This window comes from Stenella coeruleoalba, assembly GCF_951394435.1.
Source record: "Stenella coeruleoalba genome assembly, chromosome: 2".
NCBI classification, from domain to species: Eukaryota; Metazoa; Chordata; class Mammalia; order Artiodactyla; family Delphinidae; genus Stenella; species Stenella coeruleoalba.
In genome coordinates this window covers 26,511,620-26,532,638 of record NC_137147.1, presented here as the reverse complement: position 1 = coordinate 26,532,638, position 21,019 = coordinate 26,511,620, and the positions used below count along the sequence as shown (strand labels likewise).

At 36.0% G+C, this 21,019-nt stretch overlaps 1 protein-coding gene across 12 annotated transcripts in view; it reads left to right on the top strand.

Moving 5' to 3' along the window:
- TTLL5 (tubulin tyrosine ligase like 5) overlaps positions 1-21,019 on the top strand; it is a 305,934-nt gene that overhangs the window by 86,801 nt on the left and 198,114 nt on the right. For 9 of the 12 annotated variants that reach the window (XM_079908860.1, XM_079908864.1, XM_079908863.1 and 6 more), the window contains 2 exons: positions 11,206-11,268; positions 16,433-16,471. In XM_079908860.1, coding sequence (XP_079764986.1) covers positions 11,206-11,268; positions 16,433-16,471 — 102 coding nt within the window. Of the gene's footprint in view, positions 1-969; positions 1,029-11,205; positions 11,269-16,432; positions 16,472-21,019 lie in introns of those variants that run through there. The other 3 variants (XM_079908866.1, XM_079908862.1, XM_079908858.1) reach the window with 2 other exon arrangements.

Below are 21,019 nucleotides of genomic sequence, written 5' to 3'. Positions count from 1 at the left end.
ATGTACAAGTCTCTGTGTGGATATATGATTTTATTTTTCTTGGATAAATACCTAGGGGTGGAATAGGTGGGTCGTATGAAAAGAGATAAGAGATAGAACCATTTTACATTTTGCCAATGATAAATGAGAGTTCCATTTGCCTTTCCATCCTTGCCAACACTTGGTGTTGTCAGGCTTTTTAATTTTAGGCATTCTAGTGTGTGTGTAGTGTTTCTCTGTAGTTTTAATTTACTGTTCTCTGATTAATAATGATATTGAGCATTCATGTGCTATGGGCCATTTATGTATCTTCTTTTTTCCATTTTAAATTTTAAGATTTTTATCTTTTTATTATTGTGTTATAAAAGGCTCTTGATACAAGTCCTTTCCCAGATATTTACATTATAAATATTTTCTCAAAGTCTGTGGCTAGCTTTTTCTTTTTTATAACAGTGGCTTTCAAAGAACAGAAGTTTTAAATTTCAATGAAGTCCAATTGGCCAATATATTTTTAAGGTTTATGCATTTCGTGTTTTCTAAGAAAACTTAGAAAAGAAATCTTTACCAATGCCAACTTCACAAAGCTTTTTCTCTTTTGTTTTCTTCTAGAAGTTTTGTAATTTTGGCTTTTATATTTAGGTCTATGATATGTATTGATTTAATTTTTATGTATGGTGTGAGGTAAGGGTTGACTTCCATTTCCTTCCATATGGATGTCCATTTGCTCCAGCACCACTTTTTGAAATTATGTTATTGAATTTAACTTGGCGTCTTTATTGAAAGTTAACTGAAATATATATGTATGTATATTTCTAGACTTTATTCAGTTTCACTGATCTACATGTTTGTCTTAATATCTGTAGCTTTATACTAAGTCTTGAAATTAGGTAGTGTTGTAAGTCTTCCAACTTTGTTCTTTTTCAGAAGTATTTTGACTATTTTGTGTCCTTTGTATTTCCAAAGAAATTTTAAAATTTCTTTGTCAGTTTCTACACAAAAGTCTGCTGACTTTGGATGGGCATTGCATTGAACATATAGATTAATTTTGGGTGAGTGGATATTTCAGTAACGTTGAATTTTCCAATCCATGAGCATGATATATCTCTCCATTTATTTACGTCTTCTTTGATTTCTCTTAGCAATATTTTATAGTAGTTTCCAGTGTAAAGATCTTGAACACGTTAAACTTATCACTTAGTATTTCATGCTTTTGGATGATATTGTAAATGTTATTTTTAACAGCTTTATTGAGTGATAATTGACATACAATAAGTTGCATGCATTCAAATTGTACAATTTGATAAATTTTCACATATGTATATATCTATGAAACTACCACCACAATCAACACAATGAACATATGCATCACTACCAAAAGTTTCTTTGTTCTCCTCTGTAATTCCCCTCTCCTGCCCCTCCTTTTCCCTTCCCTGCCTATTCCTGTCCCCAGGCAGCTACTGATCTGCTTTCTGTCAATAAAGAGGAATTTGCATTTCCTAGAATTTCATAAATAGAATTCTGTTGGTTGTTCTCTTATTTGCTTTTCTTTTTTACCTGGCAAGATTATTTTTTGATTCGTACATGTTACAGTATGTATCAATGGTTTAATTTCTTTTTATTGTCAAGTAGTATTCTGTTATAGGCATATATCAGAATTTGTCTATCCTTTCATCTGTCGATCAATATTTAGGTTGTTCCCAGTTTTTTGTTATTGTAAACAAAGACTCTATGAACATCTATATAGAAATTTTTGTCAGAACATGTGCTTTCATTTCTCTTGGGAAAATACTTACTTGTGGAATGACTGGATCATATCATTGTATATGTGTAACTTTTTAAGAAACTGCCATATGGTTTACCATTTTACATTCCTGTCATAAATGTATGAGAGTTCCAGTTCCTCCATATCCTCACGAACAGTTGGTATGGTCAGTTTAATTTTAGCTCCTCTAGGAGATGTGTAGTGATATCTCATTATGGTTTAATTTGCATTTTCCTAATGATTAATGATGTTGAGCATGTCTTCATGTGCTTGTTTGCTGTTCGGTGAGCAAATATTTTGCCCATTTTTTAAATGAGATTATTTGTTTTCTTATAATTAGTTTGTGAGAGTTCTTTATATTTTCTGGATATAATTCTTTTATCAGATGTGGGCTTTGCAAAGATTTTGTCCCCCAGTATGTTACTTGTCTTTTCATCCTTTAAACAGTGTCTTTTGAAGAGGAGAAATTTTTAATTTTGATTAAGTCCAATTTGTCCTTTTTTTCTTTTAATTACTGTGCTTTAGTATCTAAGAAATCTTTGCCTGTCCCAAGTTTTCTTCTATTTTTTTAATAGAAATGTTGTAGTTTTAAGTTTTACATTTAAGTCTGATCCATTTTGAATTAATTTTTGTATATGGTATAAGATATGGATCACAGTTCTTTTTTTTTCCAGATGGATATCCAGTAGTTTTAGCATCATTTTTTGAAAAGACTACCCTCTCTCCATTGAGTTGTCTTTCACTTTTGTGGAAAACTGTGTGGGTCTATTTCTTTATTTTTTATTCTTTCCCATTGATCTTTTTGTTTTTGTGCCAATACAGTGCCACACTGTCTTGATTACTGTAGCTTTATAAAAAATCTTGTTCTAACTTTGTTCTTTTTCCAGGTTGTTTTGGCTATTCTAGGTCATTTGCCTTTCCATTTGGATTTTAGAATTAGTTTGTCAGTTTCTACAAAAAAGCCTGCTTGGGATTTTCATTGGGATTGTATTGACTCTCTAGATCAGTTTGAAGAGAATTGACATCTTAACAATATTGAGTCTTCCAACTCATGAACAAGGTATATCTGTCCATTTATTCAGGTCATCTTTAATTTCTCTCAGCAGTGTTTTGTAGTGTTCAATGTACAGGTCTTTTACATTTTTTTGTCAGATTTCTTCCTAAGTATTTAATATGTTTTGATGCTATTGTAAATGATTTTTTAAAATATTTATTTATTTATTTGGTTGCACCAGGTCTTAGTTGTGGCACGCATGTGGGATCTAGTTCCCCAGCTAGGGATCGACCCCAGGCCCCCTGCATTGGGAGTATGGAGTCTTAACCACTGTGCCACCAGGGAAGTCCCTGTAAATGATTTTGTTTTGTTAATTTCAGTTTCTGATTGTTTGCTGCTAGTACATAGAAGTACAAATGATTTTTCCATATTGATCATGTTCCTATAATCTTGCTAAACTCACTTATCAGTTATTGAAAGTTTTTGGAGATTCCATTGGATCTTCTACCTAGTTGAAAATGTCTGTGAATAAAGACAGTTTTCCTTCTTCATCTCCAATCTGGATGTGTTTTATTTCTTTACTCTTGTGTGATTACACTGGCAAGAACCTCCGGCACAGTGTTGAATAGGACCAGTGAGAGCAGACATCCCAGTCTGGCTCCTGCCTAGGGTAAGCAATTAGTCTTTTGTCATTAAGTATGATGTTAGTTTTAGGTTTTTCATTGATGCCCTTTATCAGATTGAGGGAGTTCCCTTTTATTTCTCTTTTGCTAAGAGTTTTGATCAGAAATTGTTGTTGGATTTTGTCAGTTGCTTTTCTGCATCACTCGACATAATCATATAGTTTTTCTTTTTTGGTTTGTTAATATAGTGAATTACATTGATTTTTGAACGTTAAACCCAACATTTCATTCCTGAAATAAACTCTACTTGGTCATGATACGGTATCTTTTTTATATATTGTTGAATTTGATTTACTGAAATTGTATTTGGATTTTTACATCTATGTTCATAAGAGATACTGATCTGTAGTTTTCTTATAACGTCTGTGGTTTTAGTATGAGGATAAGATATATAAGATATTTCAGTCTTTGGTTTCTGGCCTCACAGAATGAGTTGGAAAGTGTTCTCACATCTTCAATTTTCTGGAAGAATTTATGGAGAATTGGTATTATTTATTTCTTGAATGTTTGATAAAATTCACTAGTGGAGCTGTCTGGACCAGGAGTTCAGTTTCAATTTTTTTAACAGACATAGGACTGTTCAGGTTATCTATTTCTACTTGAATGAGCTTTGGTAGTTGGTGTCTTTTAAGGCATCTGTCCATTTCATATATGTTGTATTTATAAGCATAAAATTGTTCATAATATTCACTTATCCTTTTAATATCTATAGAATCTGCAGTGATGTTACTTTTCTCATTTCTGATATTGGTAATTTGATTCTTCTTTTTATCCTATTCAGTCTGGCTAGAGGTTTATCAATTTTATTGATCTTCTAAGACACCCAGTTTTTAGTTTCATTGTTTTCTTTTCTATTTCTGGTACATTGACTTCCCCTCTAATATTTATTATTTCCTTTTTTTAACTTACTGTGGGCTTCATTTGCTCTATATTTTTCCCCTAGTTTCTTTAGGTAGAAGCTGATGTCATTGATTTGAGACCTTTCTTCTTTTCTGTATGTGTTTTAAGAGCTATAAATTTCCTACTAAGTACTGTTTTTGCAGCTTCCCATACATTTTGATTGTTGTATTTTCGTTTTTATTCTGTCTTTGGCCTGTGGGTTATTTATAAGTGTGTCATTTAGTTTTAAAATATTTGGGAGTTTTTCTAGAGGTTTTTCTTTCAGTGATTTCCAATTTACTTCTGTTGTACTGAGAACGTACTTCGTGTAAGTTGAATATTTTAAAATTTACTGAGACTTGTTTTATGGTTCAGAATTTGATTGGTCCTGGTACAATGTAACATGTACATTGAAATATATATATCCTGCTATTGTTGGCTGATGTGTTCTATAAATGTCCATTAGGTCAAGGGATTCGACAGTTTTGTTCAGATATTCTCTATTTTTAGTAATTTTATAATTATCAAGAGTCTGGTGTTGAAATCGCCCATTGTAGTTGTGACCTTGTCAGTTTCTCCTTTTGGTTCTGTCAGTTTTGCTTTTTGTGGATTTTGGAACTCTGTTATTAGGTACATCTGCATTAGATTTGTTATGTCTTCTTCATAAATTGACTTCTTTATTGCTATGAAATGTCCCTGTTTATCCTGGATAATGTTCTTTGTCCAGAAGTCTATTTATCTGCTATAATATACCCACTCTAGCTTCCTTTGGTTTTTTTTTTTTTTTAAGTTTAAGGTTTATAGTATAATGATTTGACTTACATCATGAAATGATTATCACAATAAGTGTAGTGAACATCCATCAGTTCATAGAGATACAAAGTTAAATAAATAGAAAAAAGCTAAAAGAAAAACTAAAGAACTCTTAACTTTCATATATAACATATAGAAATGTTGCTTCTGTTTATCATGTTGTACATTACATCCCTGGTACTTATTTATAACTGGAAGCTTGTATCTTTTGACTGACTTCATCCAGTTCCTTCTCCCCTCACCCCTATCCACTCCAGCTTTCTTATGGCTAGTGTTTGCATGCTGTATCTTTTTTCATTGTTTTACTTTTAATCTATCTTGTGTCTTTATAGTTAAAGTAGATTTCTGTCAAAGAAGGAGGTCCTGCCATCTGTGGCAACATGGATGAACCTGCAGGGATAATGCTAAGTGCAATAAACCAGACAGAGAAAAGCAAATATTGTATGATTTCACTCATATGTGGAATCTTTTTTTAAAAAAGAAAGTAGGGCTTCCCTGGTGGCGCAGTGGTTGAGAGTCCGCCTGCCGGTGCAGGGGACGCGGGTTCGTGCCCCGGTCCGGGAAGATCCCACATGCCATGGAGCGGCTGGGCCCGTGAGCCATGGCTGCTGAGCCTGCGTGTCCGGAGCCTGTGCTCCACAACGGGAGAAGCCACAAGAGTGGGAGGCCCGCATACCGCAAAAAAAATAAAGAAAGAAAGAAAGTAGAACTCATAGAAACAAAGAGTAGAATGGTGGTTGCCATGGGCTGGGGCAGGGGAAATGGGAGCTATGGGTCACAGGGTACAAACTTTCAGTTTTAAGATGAATAAATTATGGGGATTTAATGTACGGCATGGTGATATGGTTGAGTTTAGATATGCCAAATTACTATTTGTTTTCCATTTGTCTAATGTGTCCTTTGTTCCCTTTTTATTTTCCCCTGCCGGCTTTGGATTAACTCATTTCTCTTGCCTCTTTGGTTTGCTTTTTTTAAAGTGTGGTTGCTCTAGGGTGACAATATGCATCTTTTACTTACCACAGTGCACCTTAAAATAATGTTATACTATTTCAGGTATAATTTAGAAATTTTACAACCAGTATAATTCGATTTCCCCCTCCTGTCCTTTGGGCTATTATTGTCCTGCATTTTATTTCTATATGTTATAAATCCCATAGTACATTGGTTATTTTTGTGTTGAACAGCTTAGGGAAATTTAAGTATGAGGAAAAGTCTCATAATTACACATTTACTACAATTTCCTCTCTTCTTCCTTCTTTTATGTTGATCAGTTTTTTATCTGGCCTCATTTTCTTCCATCTGGAAAACTTCTTTTAGGATTTATTGTAGTACAATCAATTCTCTCAACTGTTGCTTGTCTGAAAAAGTCTTTCTTATATCAATACTTTCAATTTTTGAAAGATTTTTTTCAGTGGTTGTAGAGTTCTGGGTTGGCACTTTTCTCCCGACACTTTAAAAGTGTTTTGTTATATTTTGACTTGCATTTTTCTCATGAGAAGTGTGCAGTAATTCTGTGTTCTTCTGTGCATAATGTGTCTCTTTTTCTCTGCCTGCTTTTTAAAATTTTTTTAACATCTTTATTAGAGTACAGTTGCTTTACATTGTTATGTTAGTTTCTGCTGTATAACAAAGTGAATCAGCTATACATTATATCCCCACATCTCCTCCCTCTTGTGTCTCCCTCCCACCCTCCCTATCCCACCCCTCTAGGTGGTCACAAAGCACTGATCTGATCTCCCTGTGCTATGCAGCTGCTTCCCACTAGCTATCTGTTTTACATTTGGTAGTATATATATGTCAGTGCCACTCTCTCAGTTCTTTCCAGCTTATCCTTCCTTCTCCCTGTGTCCTCAAGTGAATTCTCTACATCTGCATCTTTATTCCTGTCCTGCCCCTAGGTTCTTCAGAACGACTTTTTTTTTTTTTTTTAGATTCCATATATACAGTATTATACCGTATATACAGTTAGTATACAGTATTTGTTTTTCTCTTTCTGACTTACTTCACTCTGTATGACAGACTCTAGGTCCATCCACCTCACTACAAATAACTCAATTTTGTTTCTTTTTATGTATCAGCCTGCTTTTAAGATTATTTCTTTATGACTGATTTTCAATAGTGTGATTATGAGGTATGCCTTGGTATCACTTTCTTCTTGTTTCTTCTACTTGGGATTTGTTGAGCTTCTTGGTCTGTGGGCTTATAGTTTTCATCAAATTTGGAAAACTTTTGGCCATTATTTCTTCAAACTTTTTTTCCATTTCCCTCCTCTCCTTTTGGTACTCTGGTTACATGTTAAATTGGTTGATGTTGTACTATAAGTCTGGCTCTGTTCATGTTTTTATACTTTTTCTTCCTTCGTTTTGGATGGGTTTCTGTTTCTCTGTGTTTGTCAGTTTAGTCATCTTTTTGTCTGCAGTGTTAAATCTATTAATTCTATCCAGTTAAATGTTCATGTCAGATATTTTACTTTTCATCTTTACAACTCCCATCTATTTCTCTTTATATCCTCTTTTTCTCTTTTTTTACAATTATTTTCAGGATTTCCTTTAGATTCTTGTGCATATATTGTGTTTATAGTAGCTGTTTTAAAATCTGGTTCTATTATCTCTATTGTTTCTAAGTCTGTTTCTATTGACTGATTTTCCTCTTGTTAGTGAGTTATATTTTTCCTGTTTCTTCACATGTACAGTGATTTTTTTTAATTAGATGTTTTAATTGGACATTGTAAATGTTGTATTGTTGTGTTCGGATTTTATTGCTTCTGTAAAGCCCATCGAAAGTTTTTTTTGTGGCCATACACTTAAGTTACTTGTAGATCAGCTCAATCTTTTTCAGCCTCATTTAAAAGCATTTGTATGGTTTGTTTAGAATAGCTTTTTGTTTAGGTGTAGGATAGTTCCACTACTGAAGACTCTTTTGGGGTGTCTATTAAATGACCCCCATATTCAATGAGATCTCTCCATTCTGGCTGGTGGGAACTCAATCAATTGGCAGCCCTGTGTGAACTCTGGAAAGTATTCAGCTTACACTTTCTCCTTAATGTTCTTTATCCTGACAGTTGCTCCTTGCACAGCCTTGTGGACTTTCACCCTATGCCTGAGTAGATCTGTATTCACCCAAAGACTCAAAGGGTCCCTTGTGATGACTTTTTTGATTTCCTCTTATGCGTAGCTTCTTCCTCTCCAGGACATAGCTTTGAAAATTTTAGCACTTCCTAGAACTTTGATCTCTGTCTTCTCAACACAGAGACTCTTGGGTTCTACTTGAATTCCTTCTTTTTCTGCACTGTCTGGAATTGCATCTAGGTGGGAAGGTGGAGCAATCAGAGGGCTCCCTTTATTTATTTCCCCCTTTCAGTTATCACAGTCCTGCACTGCCAGTTGTTTCATGTCTGGAAACAGTTGTTTCATGTATTTTGTGCACTTTTCTAGCTGTTTATGGTGAAAGGGCAGGTCCTATAGCAGTTATCATATCATATGTAGAAACAGAATTCTGTTGATAAGTTTGTATTGCTTTTGAACTTCTTCTAAAAAACAGTATGTATTCTTCCTTTTTCATTCAGTATTATATTACTAAGGTTCATTTTGTTACATGTAGCTAGAATTCATTCTTTTTCAGTTTATTTTATTCTTCTGTGTGTTTATACTGCTGTTAAATTTCCCATTCTCTTGTTGATGGTATTCGACTTCTTTCTGGTCTTCTGCTGTTAAAGACTGCTGTGCTCTGAATATGCTTATATGTGTCTCCTAGGTATATATCTAGGGCTGGAATATATCTAGGGCCCTAAGATATGTGAATGTTCAACTTTAAAATATAATGCTAAAAAAAAAAGTAATGCTAAATTGTTTTCCAAAGTGACTATATAAATTTATACTCCTGTTAGCAGTGCCTAGGATATCCCGTTGATCAATATCTTCTCTAACACGTGGTACTGTCAACTTCTTAATTTTTGTCAAAATACTGAGTGTAATATGATATCTTATTTTGGTCTTGATTTGCATTTCTCTGATTACTAGTAAGATTGTACTTCATTATGGGGAACACATTTTTCTTCCTCTGGTGACTGGCTTCTGGTTGGGACATTAGTGGTTCTAAGTAGAGCCAAAACTTAGAGGAATAAAAGAAAGAACTAGTTCTTGTCTGTTTTGTTTTGAAAACCCAGCTGTTCATAGAGAAATCTTTTTATCTTGCAAAATATTCTATCCATGTAGTTTAGTTACACCTTATAAAGACCCAGGAATTCAACAAAAAGATATTGCTTGGCTTTTCAAAATTAGACTTTTATCTTTTGATACGTTTTTGAAGAGGTTGAATATTTGCAATTACTAGACAACATATCTTTTAATTAATGAAAGTGGAATCCTCTTAAGTTTTCAAGAGGCAGGACCCTAATTTGAGTACCTTTTTCTAAGGAACCAATCACAGATAATGTTGGGGTTTCTTAGGGAGTCCAGTAATGATGCCTTCCTTTCCTGGTTTGGTTTTGAACCAGTTGAGATGACAAAGACTAAGAGAGATGCAGGCCAAAATATCACTTTCCATACTCCACATTGATAAAGTCTAGGTTGGGAGACTTGATTATATCTATCTGCAAGTTAATGCACTTTCTGTTGACCCTCAGAATTGGACAGATTTACATACCCATTTTTAGGCAAGGTTGGTCTGAGCTGTGCATCAGGAATACCTGACCCCGTAGGAGCACCAGAGGATATGTGCTTCCTAAGGAGAGATTATCTCCCCAGAGAAAGAAGGGAGAAGCTTGTTGAATTTTTCCTAAATTACCAACCTGGTAAATCACTCCACCTCTCCCGGGACCTTTGAGAAAAGTGGAAGAGAACACCAAGACTTTTAAACTAACTGAGTTATTTTCATGTAGTGTGGGAAAGATGTATTTATCTGCTAACAAATATGTCTTTTTAATTAATATATATTTATTGAGTATCAACAAGTAACTAGCACTATGCTTGGTGCTTTGGAGTAACAAATATTAGATGGGGTCCCGGTCCTTTGAGAGTTAACAGTACTGATGATGGAGAAATTACTTATACATGTAATAAAAATAGCTCATATTTGTGTAGCTCTTTGTAGTTATGATGTACTTTATACACATCATTGTTATTCCTATTGTAATGATAAGGAAAATAAGCCTCAGTAAAGTAATGTGACTTATCCATGATCACACAGTGGGACTTGATTCAGGTATTTTAACTCCAGATCCTGCTTTTCCCCGCTGCATCATGCTGCTTTCCGAGAAGAGAAATTTTACTCTATGAGGCAGCGTTTGACAAGTCCCTTAGGCATACAGTGAAGGCAGAGGTAGGAGGCCGGGACAAGGGCACCTCTGTAGACTTGGAGCAGTCATATCAGGGAAGGCTTCATGCAGCACAGTGGACTTGAGCTGCTTCTTGAAGGGTAGATTATGGATAAGTAGAGAGGGTGTGAGGAGAAGGTGTCCAGACAGAGGCAAAAGGACCAGTGGGAGGTGTGGTGTGAGAGGGTTATAAGGAGACTTGTCTGACTGTACTTTAGGACCCACGTTGGGTCTCTGTGTGGAGAAAGGGTGAATGAATTGATGGTATAGATGACCCAACTTTTGAAACCTTGTAAGAGAAAGTATATGCCTCCTGCAGTTGGCATCAAGGAGCCATTGAAAGCTTTTGAGAAATAAGATGATTGAAACAATCTGTCAACATTTTCATGCCCTTTATGCACCTCCCATTCCCAGCTTCATTTGACCTCTTTTCTAGCTATACGTGATTTTTGGTGGTGGTTTTATTTTTGTCTTTCAGTTGTATTCTCTGAATTTAGTATATCAGCTTTTATTAGTCCAAGAATTCCTGACTTTTCTTTCTTTTTATTTTCTAATTTAAGTCCTCTTTATTCTTTTCATTTTATTGTATTTTCTGCTATTCTAGTATTTTATAATATGATTTGAGCAACTATCTCCTCCTTTGTCACTTTAGAGACTATATATTTTTAGAAACAGTATATAAATAACCTGTCACTCTTGTGCTTGATTCATGTTTTTATTTCTGTATTTTCCCCTTCAGCTAAGCTTTAAGAAATAACCAGTTCCTCTCTTTGTCTTTCAGGTCCTACCTTGAACACAAGACCTCCATGAACTATATGCTGGCGACACGTCTCTTCCAGGACAGGTGGAGATTTGCTAATCTTATAAATTTAGTAGGACTAGGTCACAAAATTAAGAGAAAGTACATGCAAAAGAAGAAAAGAGGCCTTATAAAAGTCTTCAGTAATATCTGATAGAAAGAGCCTTACGGAAAACACAATATAAAACCTCATTTTTTCAGAATTCGTTAACTCTCAGCACTTTGTAATATTTCCAGATGCTACAAAATTAAACCGTAAAGATCTTTAAACAATCTTAACACATACCCTAAAACTTGTCCTTCTTAAAGGACGGACTTTACTCAGTGCCTTTTTACTTTCAGACGCAATTTTAACAGACATGATTATCTGTTTTTCTAGACTAGACGAGATTAGAAGGATCAGATTAGAAAAGGTGGAGGGGTGGTAATTCACAAAATAAATACAGTGAGAGTTGTAAGAAATGACAACTGATAACCTCAATACAAGGGAAAATAGGGGAGAAATGATGGAAAGCAGACATTGGAATTCAACTAGCACAGCAGTCAGGGACTGCTTAGTCCCACATACTTTTGTTGCCCCTGAGACATAACTGCATTACAGTACAGTTCAGTAATTGACTAACAAGGAACCTTAGTTATTTAAAGAAATCTGCATTATTTTCAAGGTATGTGTGCTTTTTTTGTGCGATTCTTAAAAATAGATACCCAGATTCCAGCCATTTCTTGTAACTTCATTATCCACTCTCAGGATCTATATGGGATTTCCAGTTTCTCTCTGTAAATTTGTGGTTATTACCATTGAGTAATTACACTGTGTAGCTTCTAATGAAAGAGATCTTGAGATTTACTTGGAAGACATAGAAGCTCAATTCTTTATATGTAACCCGGTCCCAGTGCCCCACCCCCTACCTCCTCCCTGGAAGATTTTACAAGGCTTCTTTATCTTTACTTTTCAGACATTATACCGAGGTGTGTTCTGGCGTGTTGCTTTTCATTATTTTGCTTTTGCGGTGGATGAATCCTTTCAGTCTGGAGATTTAAGTCTATTAACTGTGGGAAATATTCCCCTTATCCTGTCTTTCCTCTCCTTGTGGAACTTCTGTTAGATGAAATTTGGATCTTTTGCTCTATCCTCTGTATTTCTTTACCTTTTTCTCATACTTTTGATCTCATTGTCTCTTAGCTTTAAATTCTTGGAGATTTCTTGAATTTTGTCTTCTAAAATTCTCAATTGATCTTCAGCCTTACCTATTTTGTTACTCAGTACCAGCACAGAAGAGGGTTGTTTGATCTACTTTTTTTATTTTGGCAAGTATGATTTTAACATCCAAGAACTATTTTTGCTTTCTGACTAGTTTTCATAGTTTATGGATATAATATTAAATTTGTTCTGGTACCAATTCCAATGTGGAGGAGGTAGGGTGTTTCCCCTACAGCACCAAGCAGTTGCACCCTTCTGTTGTCCGAGAATTCAGTTCAATTCTGATACTGTCTACCTGGAGATTAGCATCAGATTCCACAGTTTAAGGGTTCAGTCCTACAAGATTCCACCCCCATAACTTCAGATGCTCGTCACAGGCCCAGGTTGTTACCTTTACTTCTACCTACTGGCTGTCTATCAGAGCTTCCCACGACCTCTTCCTTGGGTGCTATTAATTTGCTAGAGCGGCTCACAGAACTCAGAAAAACATTTAACTCATTAGATCACCAGTTTATTATAAAAGGATATAACTCATGAACAACCGGATGGAAAAGACGCACAGGGCAAGGTATAGGGAAAGGGTACGGAGCTTCATGCCCTCTCCAGGTATACCATTCTCCCCACATCACCAACCCGGAAGCTCTCTGAACCCCATACTCCTGGGTTTTTATGGAGGCCCCCTTATATAAGCACGATTGAGTAAATCATCAACCATTGGTAATTGAACTCTATCTCTAGCCCCTCTCCCCTCCCAGGAGCTCAGGGGGATGGGACTGAAAGTTTCAACCCTCTCATCACAGGGTTGGTTCCTCTGGTGACCAGCCCTCATCCTTAGCTGATCCAAGGGCTTTCTAAAAGTCACCTCATTAGCATGACAAAAAACTCCTCTACCACTCATCACTTAAACATTTCAAGGGTTTTAGGAGCTCTGTGCCAGAAACAGGGATGAAGACCAAATATATGTTTCTCACTATAAATCACAGTATTACAAATATCTTTTTACATCTCTCTATCATAATTACTTTATTTAAAGTTCCTTTCTATTTTTTGCACTATGTTTAATTCTTCTGGATTACTTCTATTTGTTCATCTCATTCTTTCTAGTTTATGCTATTATATTTCCTGAAATATCTGGTGATTTTTGATTGTCCAGTCATATTTATAAGTAATGGACTGTTTGCTTAGGATTGGTAGTTTGCATGAGTTTCCTCAAAGGTTGTGTCAGTCTGTTTCTGAACTGACATGGACTCTATGCTTGAGGCTAGATCTTTCTGCAGTTGATCTTCCCATGAGGTAGAAGGAAGGTGGAACAGGCAATCTGGGAACCACCACCAAAATTAGGAAGCATTCTTTTAGGGGGGAGCATAGCAATTAAAAAGATTTGAGATGTAATGACATATGTGCTTGTCTATTAACACATTCAATGATGTGTTAATAGCAGTGGGTCTAATAACTACCGTAATTTAAAAAGTGTGATAAGTGTTGGCAATATTTTGTGACCCTGGAACAGCTCTAAAGTAATATGAAAAAACGTGTTATTTCTTTTGGTAGCAAAACCCCACTTATATAAAGACACAGACGTAGAGAATGGACTTGAGGACCTGGGGAGGGGGAAGGGTAAGCTGGGACAAAGTGAGAGAGTGGCATGGACATATATACACTACCAAACGTAAAATAGATAGCTAGTGGGAAGCAGCCGCATAGCACAGGGAGATCAGCTCAGTGCTTTGTGACCACCTAGAGGGGTGGGATAGGGAGGGTGGGAGGGAGGGAGACGCAAGAGGGAAGAGATAAGGGGACATATGTATATGTATAACTGATTCACTTTGTTATAAAGCAGAAACTAACACACCATTGTAAAGCAATTATATGCCAATAAAGATGTTAAAAAAAAATCACACTTATACTACTGTGGATGGTCCCCTACATGTATATGATGCTGAATTTCAGATAGAGGATTAATCATTTTCCCCATCCAAATTGGTGCCCTCCCTGACTTCTCTCTTAAGGCTTCAGTAACAACTCCTGCTTATAAGCATTCTAAAAACTTTGATTCAAAAAACATGAATTTCCCTGTTTAGCAAAGAAAGGCCCTCCTGATTTGCTCTTGCCTATCTTTTTAGCCTAATCTCCGCTTTTCAATACCAACCCATGGCCAATCAGACCGTATCTACTGCTCTTTCATGCCTCTTTATCCTCACATTCCCTTGGAATTCCCATACATTCCCTTGGAGTGGCCTTCAGTTTATCCTGAATTCTTATTCTAGCCATGGCCTTCATCTTCTTACCTAGACTAGAAGGAAGTTCTCCCCGCCCTTCTTATCCCTCCTTCTGATTTAGATTCCCATATTGTACATATTGTATTATAATTGTCTGTTTACTAACTACTCTGTCTAGTTTCAAGTTGGCTTTTAAGAGTAGGTACTTTGTTATGTTCATCTTTGTCAGTATCAAGAACCTACCACGTGGTAGGCACACACACAAAAACATGCCTTAAAAAAATGAAATTGTGTTTGTTGCAAGCCCTAACATCCTCCATTAAATCTGTTCTCTTCAACCTGAACGGATGTGTTCTCTCTTGCAAATCCTGTTGCGTTACCGTCAGAACTACTTTCAAGCTAATTCTCTAATCACTTCATTTCATAATTGGTTCATTTTGTCTGCCTTCTCTGCCCTCCCCGACTCATCCCCCACTTACCCACCCTGCCCTGGCAAACAGTGTCATACCTACTGTCTCACAGCATGACAGTAATTTTAACCCTGGCTGCATGTTAGTAACACCATATTTGTGCCCTAGCCCTTCCCAGACTGAAGTCTTGTACTTACTAAAAGCTGCTCAGGTGATTATAATGTGAAGCCATGATTGCAAATTACTGGTGCAAACCATTATCTGATAAAAAAGTTAAAATAGTAAAAGTTAAAATAATTTCTGATAATAAGTTGACAGTATTAAGACACTGGCACAGATAGAAGACACGGGAAGGAAAAGATAAAACGTTTCGGTGGAGACAAATTTTTCACTTGATTTTTCTATAGATAGAAGATCTTGGTATTGATTGCATCCATCTCCTTTTTAATAAACCAATATCATAGGTTACATGTTGTATGATTCCATTTATATAACAATTTTGAAAGGATAAAATTTTAGAATGGAGAACAGATTAAAGGAAGCCAGAGGTTAGATTATAAAAGGGCAACATAGGGGGTCCTTATGGTGATAGGATTGTTCAGTATCTTGTCTGTGGATACATGAACCTACACAGTGATAAAATTGTACAGAACTAAATATACACACTCACAAATGAGTACAAATAAAACTGGGGAAATGTTTTTAAAAAAAGAGAGGGTCAAGTGAAAGGAATTTGAATGAAAAACAAAAGCCAGTTTAAACCTGAATGGTACTTACTTCCTGTGGTTAGACCCCAACTCTAGTTAGAGACAATGAAGAACATCTCTTTTTTAAAGAGATTTTTTTAATTATGGAAAATCTATTTCTCATGAGCATCTTTTTTGAACCCCATGAGAATTGAGATTGGCTTCTTTCCCTAATACAGTTCAGTGCAAGTAGAAAGAACATTGGAGTCTGAGATCAAAGTTAATAGGTTCAACATTAAACCCTTTAAAGCTCTGACATTGGGCATGTCACAAAATGGTCTTATCCTGCTCCTTTTTATAAACGGGGCTCAACAGTTGTTGTGAAGAATAAGTGTGATTAGATTTGTGGCGAGATACACAAATGCAAGTAATTGTTAGAAATTTCCTCTAGAATTCATTTGTCCTCTCCCTTTTGTTTTTTATTGATCCTCCCTAAAGGTTATGGTACTCTGTTCTTTTCTGAGCATGTTCTCAGTTCATCTGTCTGCTTCTACCCCAAGATGCCTTCCCTGGCATAATTCTATGTTGAATCTCTGTAGTACAAATCTCAGAAGTGTGTGTGTGTGTGTGAACTCAGGAGAGAATGAATATCTGTGTAGTGCTCTAACCCACTTGTCCTTTCTAATTCTGTAGGGGAAACCCAAGAAGAAGCTTATTGACAGGAAGAACACGGTAACTGATTTTTGAAAGTTGAGAAGTTCTTTCTATGTGCATAATATGTGACCATACACAGGCTAAGCATGATACTTTATATAACCATTTCAGTTTGACTCAGCTTAAATAGTAACATAAAAATGTTTTCTATTGAAGCACTATTCCGTGGCAACTTTTTACAAACTAAGTTTGGGATTTATAATTTTATAACTACAGTATGTCATTTCAGTGATAATAATAGTATTCTTGTTTGGCTATGTGAGAGAGCCCAAAGTATTAATGAGATTTCAAGACCTGTCTCATGCTAAATTCAAAGAAAAGGTTATGTTTTGGCCTTGACATACCTGGGGCATACAGCTTTGCACCTTATGGGACTGACCAGAGTTGCTTCCACTTTGCCTTGGAACTAAAAGTGTGAAAAATACCTGTGGCTCTTAATTTTGGCAGAGGAGAGAAAGGTCTTAGAAGAACCGCTGGGATGGCCTTGCGCAACTGAAGACTGCAACTAGAACAAAAACTCTTAGCCCTAATTACACATCTTCTGGTTTGAGAGATTATGTAAATCCCCTTTGTGCTATTTCTCTGTACAAAGCAAAATGACAATAAGAAAGAAACCTCCTATAGCTAGCTTTTTGTTTTACATTTAAAAATTAAGATAAGGGGGGCTTCCCTCGTGGCGCAGTGGTTGAGAGTCCACCTGCCGATGCAGGGGACACGAGTTCGTGCCCCGGTCCGGAAAGATCCCACGTGCTGCGGAGCGGCTAGGTCCGTGAGCCATGGCTGCTGAGCCTGCACGTCCAGAGCCTGTGCTCCGCAACGGGAGAGGCCACGAGAGTGAGAGGCCCGCGTACCGCAAAAAATAAATAAATAAATAAAATAAAAATTAAGATAAGGGCTTCCCTGGTGGTGCAGTGGTTGAGGGTCCACCTGCCAATGCAGGGGGCACGGGTTCGTGCCCCAGTCCGGGAAGATCCCACATGAAGCGGAGCGGCTAGGCCCGTGAGCTACGGCCGCTGAGCCTGCACATCCGGAGCCTGTGCTCCGCAACAGGAGAGGCCACAACAGTGAGAGGCCCGCGTACCGCAAAAAAAAAAAAAAGATAAACTTGGTTTTCTCTTCCAAATCTTTTGAAGCATAAATCTAATCCTTATTTAAAGAAGGAAAATATGATTGCCATTTAGTGTAGGGAAAACTGAGAGAAATCAAGTTTTGTAGCTTGTTTCCAAATGAAAGTCATGCTTAGTTTATAGATTTTCTCCAGTTACTAGTCAAGGAATATACTTCCTAGAGTATACTACTATCAATTTGGAAATTAGAAAAAAATACTTAAACAACCAGAATATTTAAAGATCAGTGGGTTTTGTCCTTTCTTTAGGACAATTTATGTTGCCATCATTATGGGTTTTCTGGTGGTATAGAGGTATAAGCAAATAAAAGGTGGCATATAACAAACCTTATGCTGGAGCATGAGACAAGTCTTAATACGTTTGAAAGGATTAAAATCATACAGAGTGTGTCCTTTGACTACAGTGATATTAGAAATCAATAACAAATATTTGGGAATTAAACAACACGCTTCTAAATAATACATGGATCAAGGAAGAAATCATAAGGAAAATTCAAAACATTTTGAACTGAACAATAATAAAAATATAACATTAAAATGTGTGGGATGCAGCTAAAGTACTGTTTGGTGGTGGTGTGCGATGGGTGTGACTTATAGCTTTATTTTTATTTATTTATTTTTTAAACATCTTTATTGGAGTATAATTGCTTTACAGTGGTGTGTTAGTTTCTGCTTTATAACAAAGTGAATCAGTTATACATATACATATGTTCCCATATCTCTTCCCTCTTGTGTCTCCCTCCCTCCCACCCTCCCTATCTCACCTCTCTAGGTGGTCACAAACCACCTAGCTGATCTCTCTGTGCTATGTGGCGGCTTCCCACTAGCTATCTATTTTATGTTTGGTAGTGTATATATGTCCATGCCACTCTCTCACTTTGTCACAGCTTACCCTTCCCCCTCCCCATATCCTCAAGTCCATTCTCTAGTAGGTCTGTGTCTTTATTCCCGTCTTACCCCTACATTCTTCATGACTTTTTTTTTCTTAGATTCCATATATATGTGTTAGCATACGGTATTTGTTTTTCTCTTTCTGACTTACTTCACTCTGTATGGCAGACTCTAGGTCCATCCACCTCACTACAAATATCTGAATTTCGTTTCTTTTTATGGCTGTGTTATATTCCATTGTATATATGTGCCACATCTTCTTTATCCATTCATCCGATGATGGACACTTAGGTTGCTTCCATGTCCTGGCTATTGTAAATAGAGCTGCAATACTTAATCAGAATATTGAATTTGTAATCAAAAACTTTCCTACAAAGCAAACTCCAGGTAGTTTCACTGGTGAATTGTATCAGCATTTGAGGAAGAATATACACCAGTCTTACGCAAACTCTTTCAAAACCATAGGCAAGGATACTTCCCAATTCGTTTTATGATGCCAGAAAAGTATGACATGAAAACCTGACAAAGACATTTTAAAAAATTATAGGCTAATATCTACATGAACATAGATACAGAATTTCTTAAAAGAATATTAGCAAATAGAATCCATCAGTATATGAAAAGGATAATACAGATGACTAAAGTGAGATTTTCCCCAGTAATGCAAGGTTGATTTAACATTTGAAAATTAGTCAATATAATTCACCATGTTAAATAAAGGGGATAAAACCAGATCATCATTTTATTGCTGAAAAAAAAAAAGAAAAACCCATGTGTGTTAAATTGATGAAATTCACCACATGTTTATGAGAAAAACTCTTACACATCAGGCATAGAAGAGAAATTCTTCAGTCTCATAAAGGCCTTCTATGAAAAACCTACTTCTAACGTCATACTGACATAATGAGGGTTACCCTATGATTAGTGATAAGGCAAGATGTCTGCTTTCACCACTTGTATTCCCTTTATACTAGAGGTCCTAAGCAGTACAATAAATCAAGGGGAAGAAAAAGAAGTAAAAGGCATACAGATTAGAAAGGAAGAGGTTAAATATCTTTACTCTTAGATGACATGATCAGGTTAGTAGAAAGTTATAAGGCATACACAGAATAACTACAAGAACATTCAAGTGCACTTAGCAAGGTCTTGGGATACAAGGTCAATATACTAATATCTGTTGTTTTTTTAGTATACTAGCAGTAAATGGAAAATGAAATTTAAAATTCCATTTATAATAACTTTTGAAAATATGAAATTCTTCGGGGTAAATTTAACAAAATATGCTCAATACCTATATATTAAAAGCTCCTAAATATTACTTAAAGAGGACTTCCCTGGTGGCAGAGGGGTTAAGAATCCGCCTGCCAATGCAGGGGACACAGGTTCGAGCCCTGGTCCGGGAAGATCCCACATGCCGCGGAGCAGCTAAGTCCGTGAGCCACAGTTACTGAGCCCGCACTCTGGAGCCCACACGCCACAACTACTGAAGCCCGTGCACCTAGAGCCCGTGCTCTGCAACAAGAGAAGCCACCGCGATGAGAAGCCTGTGCACCGCAGCAAAGAGTAGCCCCCACTCGCTGCAACTAGAGAAAGCCTGCACACAGCAATGAAGACCCAATGCAATTTAATAAATAAATTAAGAGATTAAAGAAGATCTAAATAAGTGCAGAGATATGTCATTTTCATGGATTAGAAGACTTAATATTGTAAGTATTCATTCTCCCCAAATTGATCTAAAGAATATTCAAGTAGATTTTTTTGTAGAAATTGACCTTTTTTTTTCAATGTATATGAAAATGCAAAGAGCTTAGAATATCCAAAGTAATCTTGAAGAAGACCTAGAGTACCTAGAAGAAGAAATATTATAACACTATAGTAATCAAAACTGTTGCAAATTGATCAATGGAACAGAATAAAGAGCCCAGAAATAGGCCTGCATGACTTTAAACAAAAGGCCTAAAGTAATCCAATGGGGAAAGGAAACTTTTTAATAAATGGGGCTGGAACTGAATATTATATTTTAAAAAGTGAACTTCAACCTCTGTCTCCCACAAAAATTAGAGGTGATTCATAGACATAAACGTAAAAGCTATTAGTCTAAAACTTTGTAAGGAAAATATCTTTGTGACTTTGGGCTTGGCAAAAGTTTTTAGACATGACACAGTAAGTAATCAACAAAAATGAAAAAATGATAAGTTTGATTTCCTCAAAATTAAACATTTTTGTTATAAAGACACTATTAAGAAAATTACTAGACAAGCCATAGACTGAGTGAAGATATTCATCAAACATATCTGTCAAAGGACTTGTATATAGAAAATATAACAAACTCCTACAACTAAATAATTATAAGACAATCAGCCCAGTTACAAATGGGTAAAATGCTTGGACATTTTAAAAGGAAGATATATGAATAACCAATATACTAATGAAAATGTGCTTTACAGCCTTTGTTATAAGAGAATTGCAAATTAAAATCATGAGATACCACTAAACATCCAGCAGAATGGCTAAAATTGTATCAAATCATTACATTGTACACTTTAAAT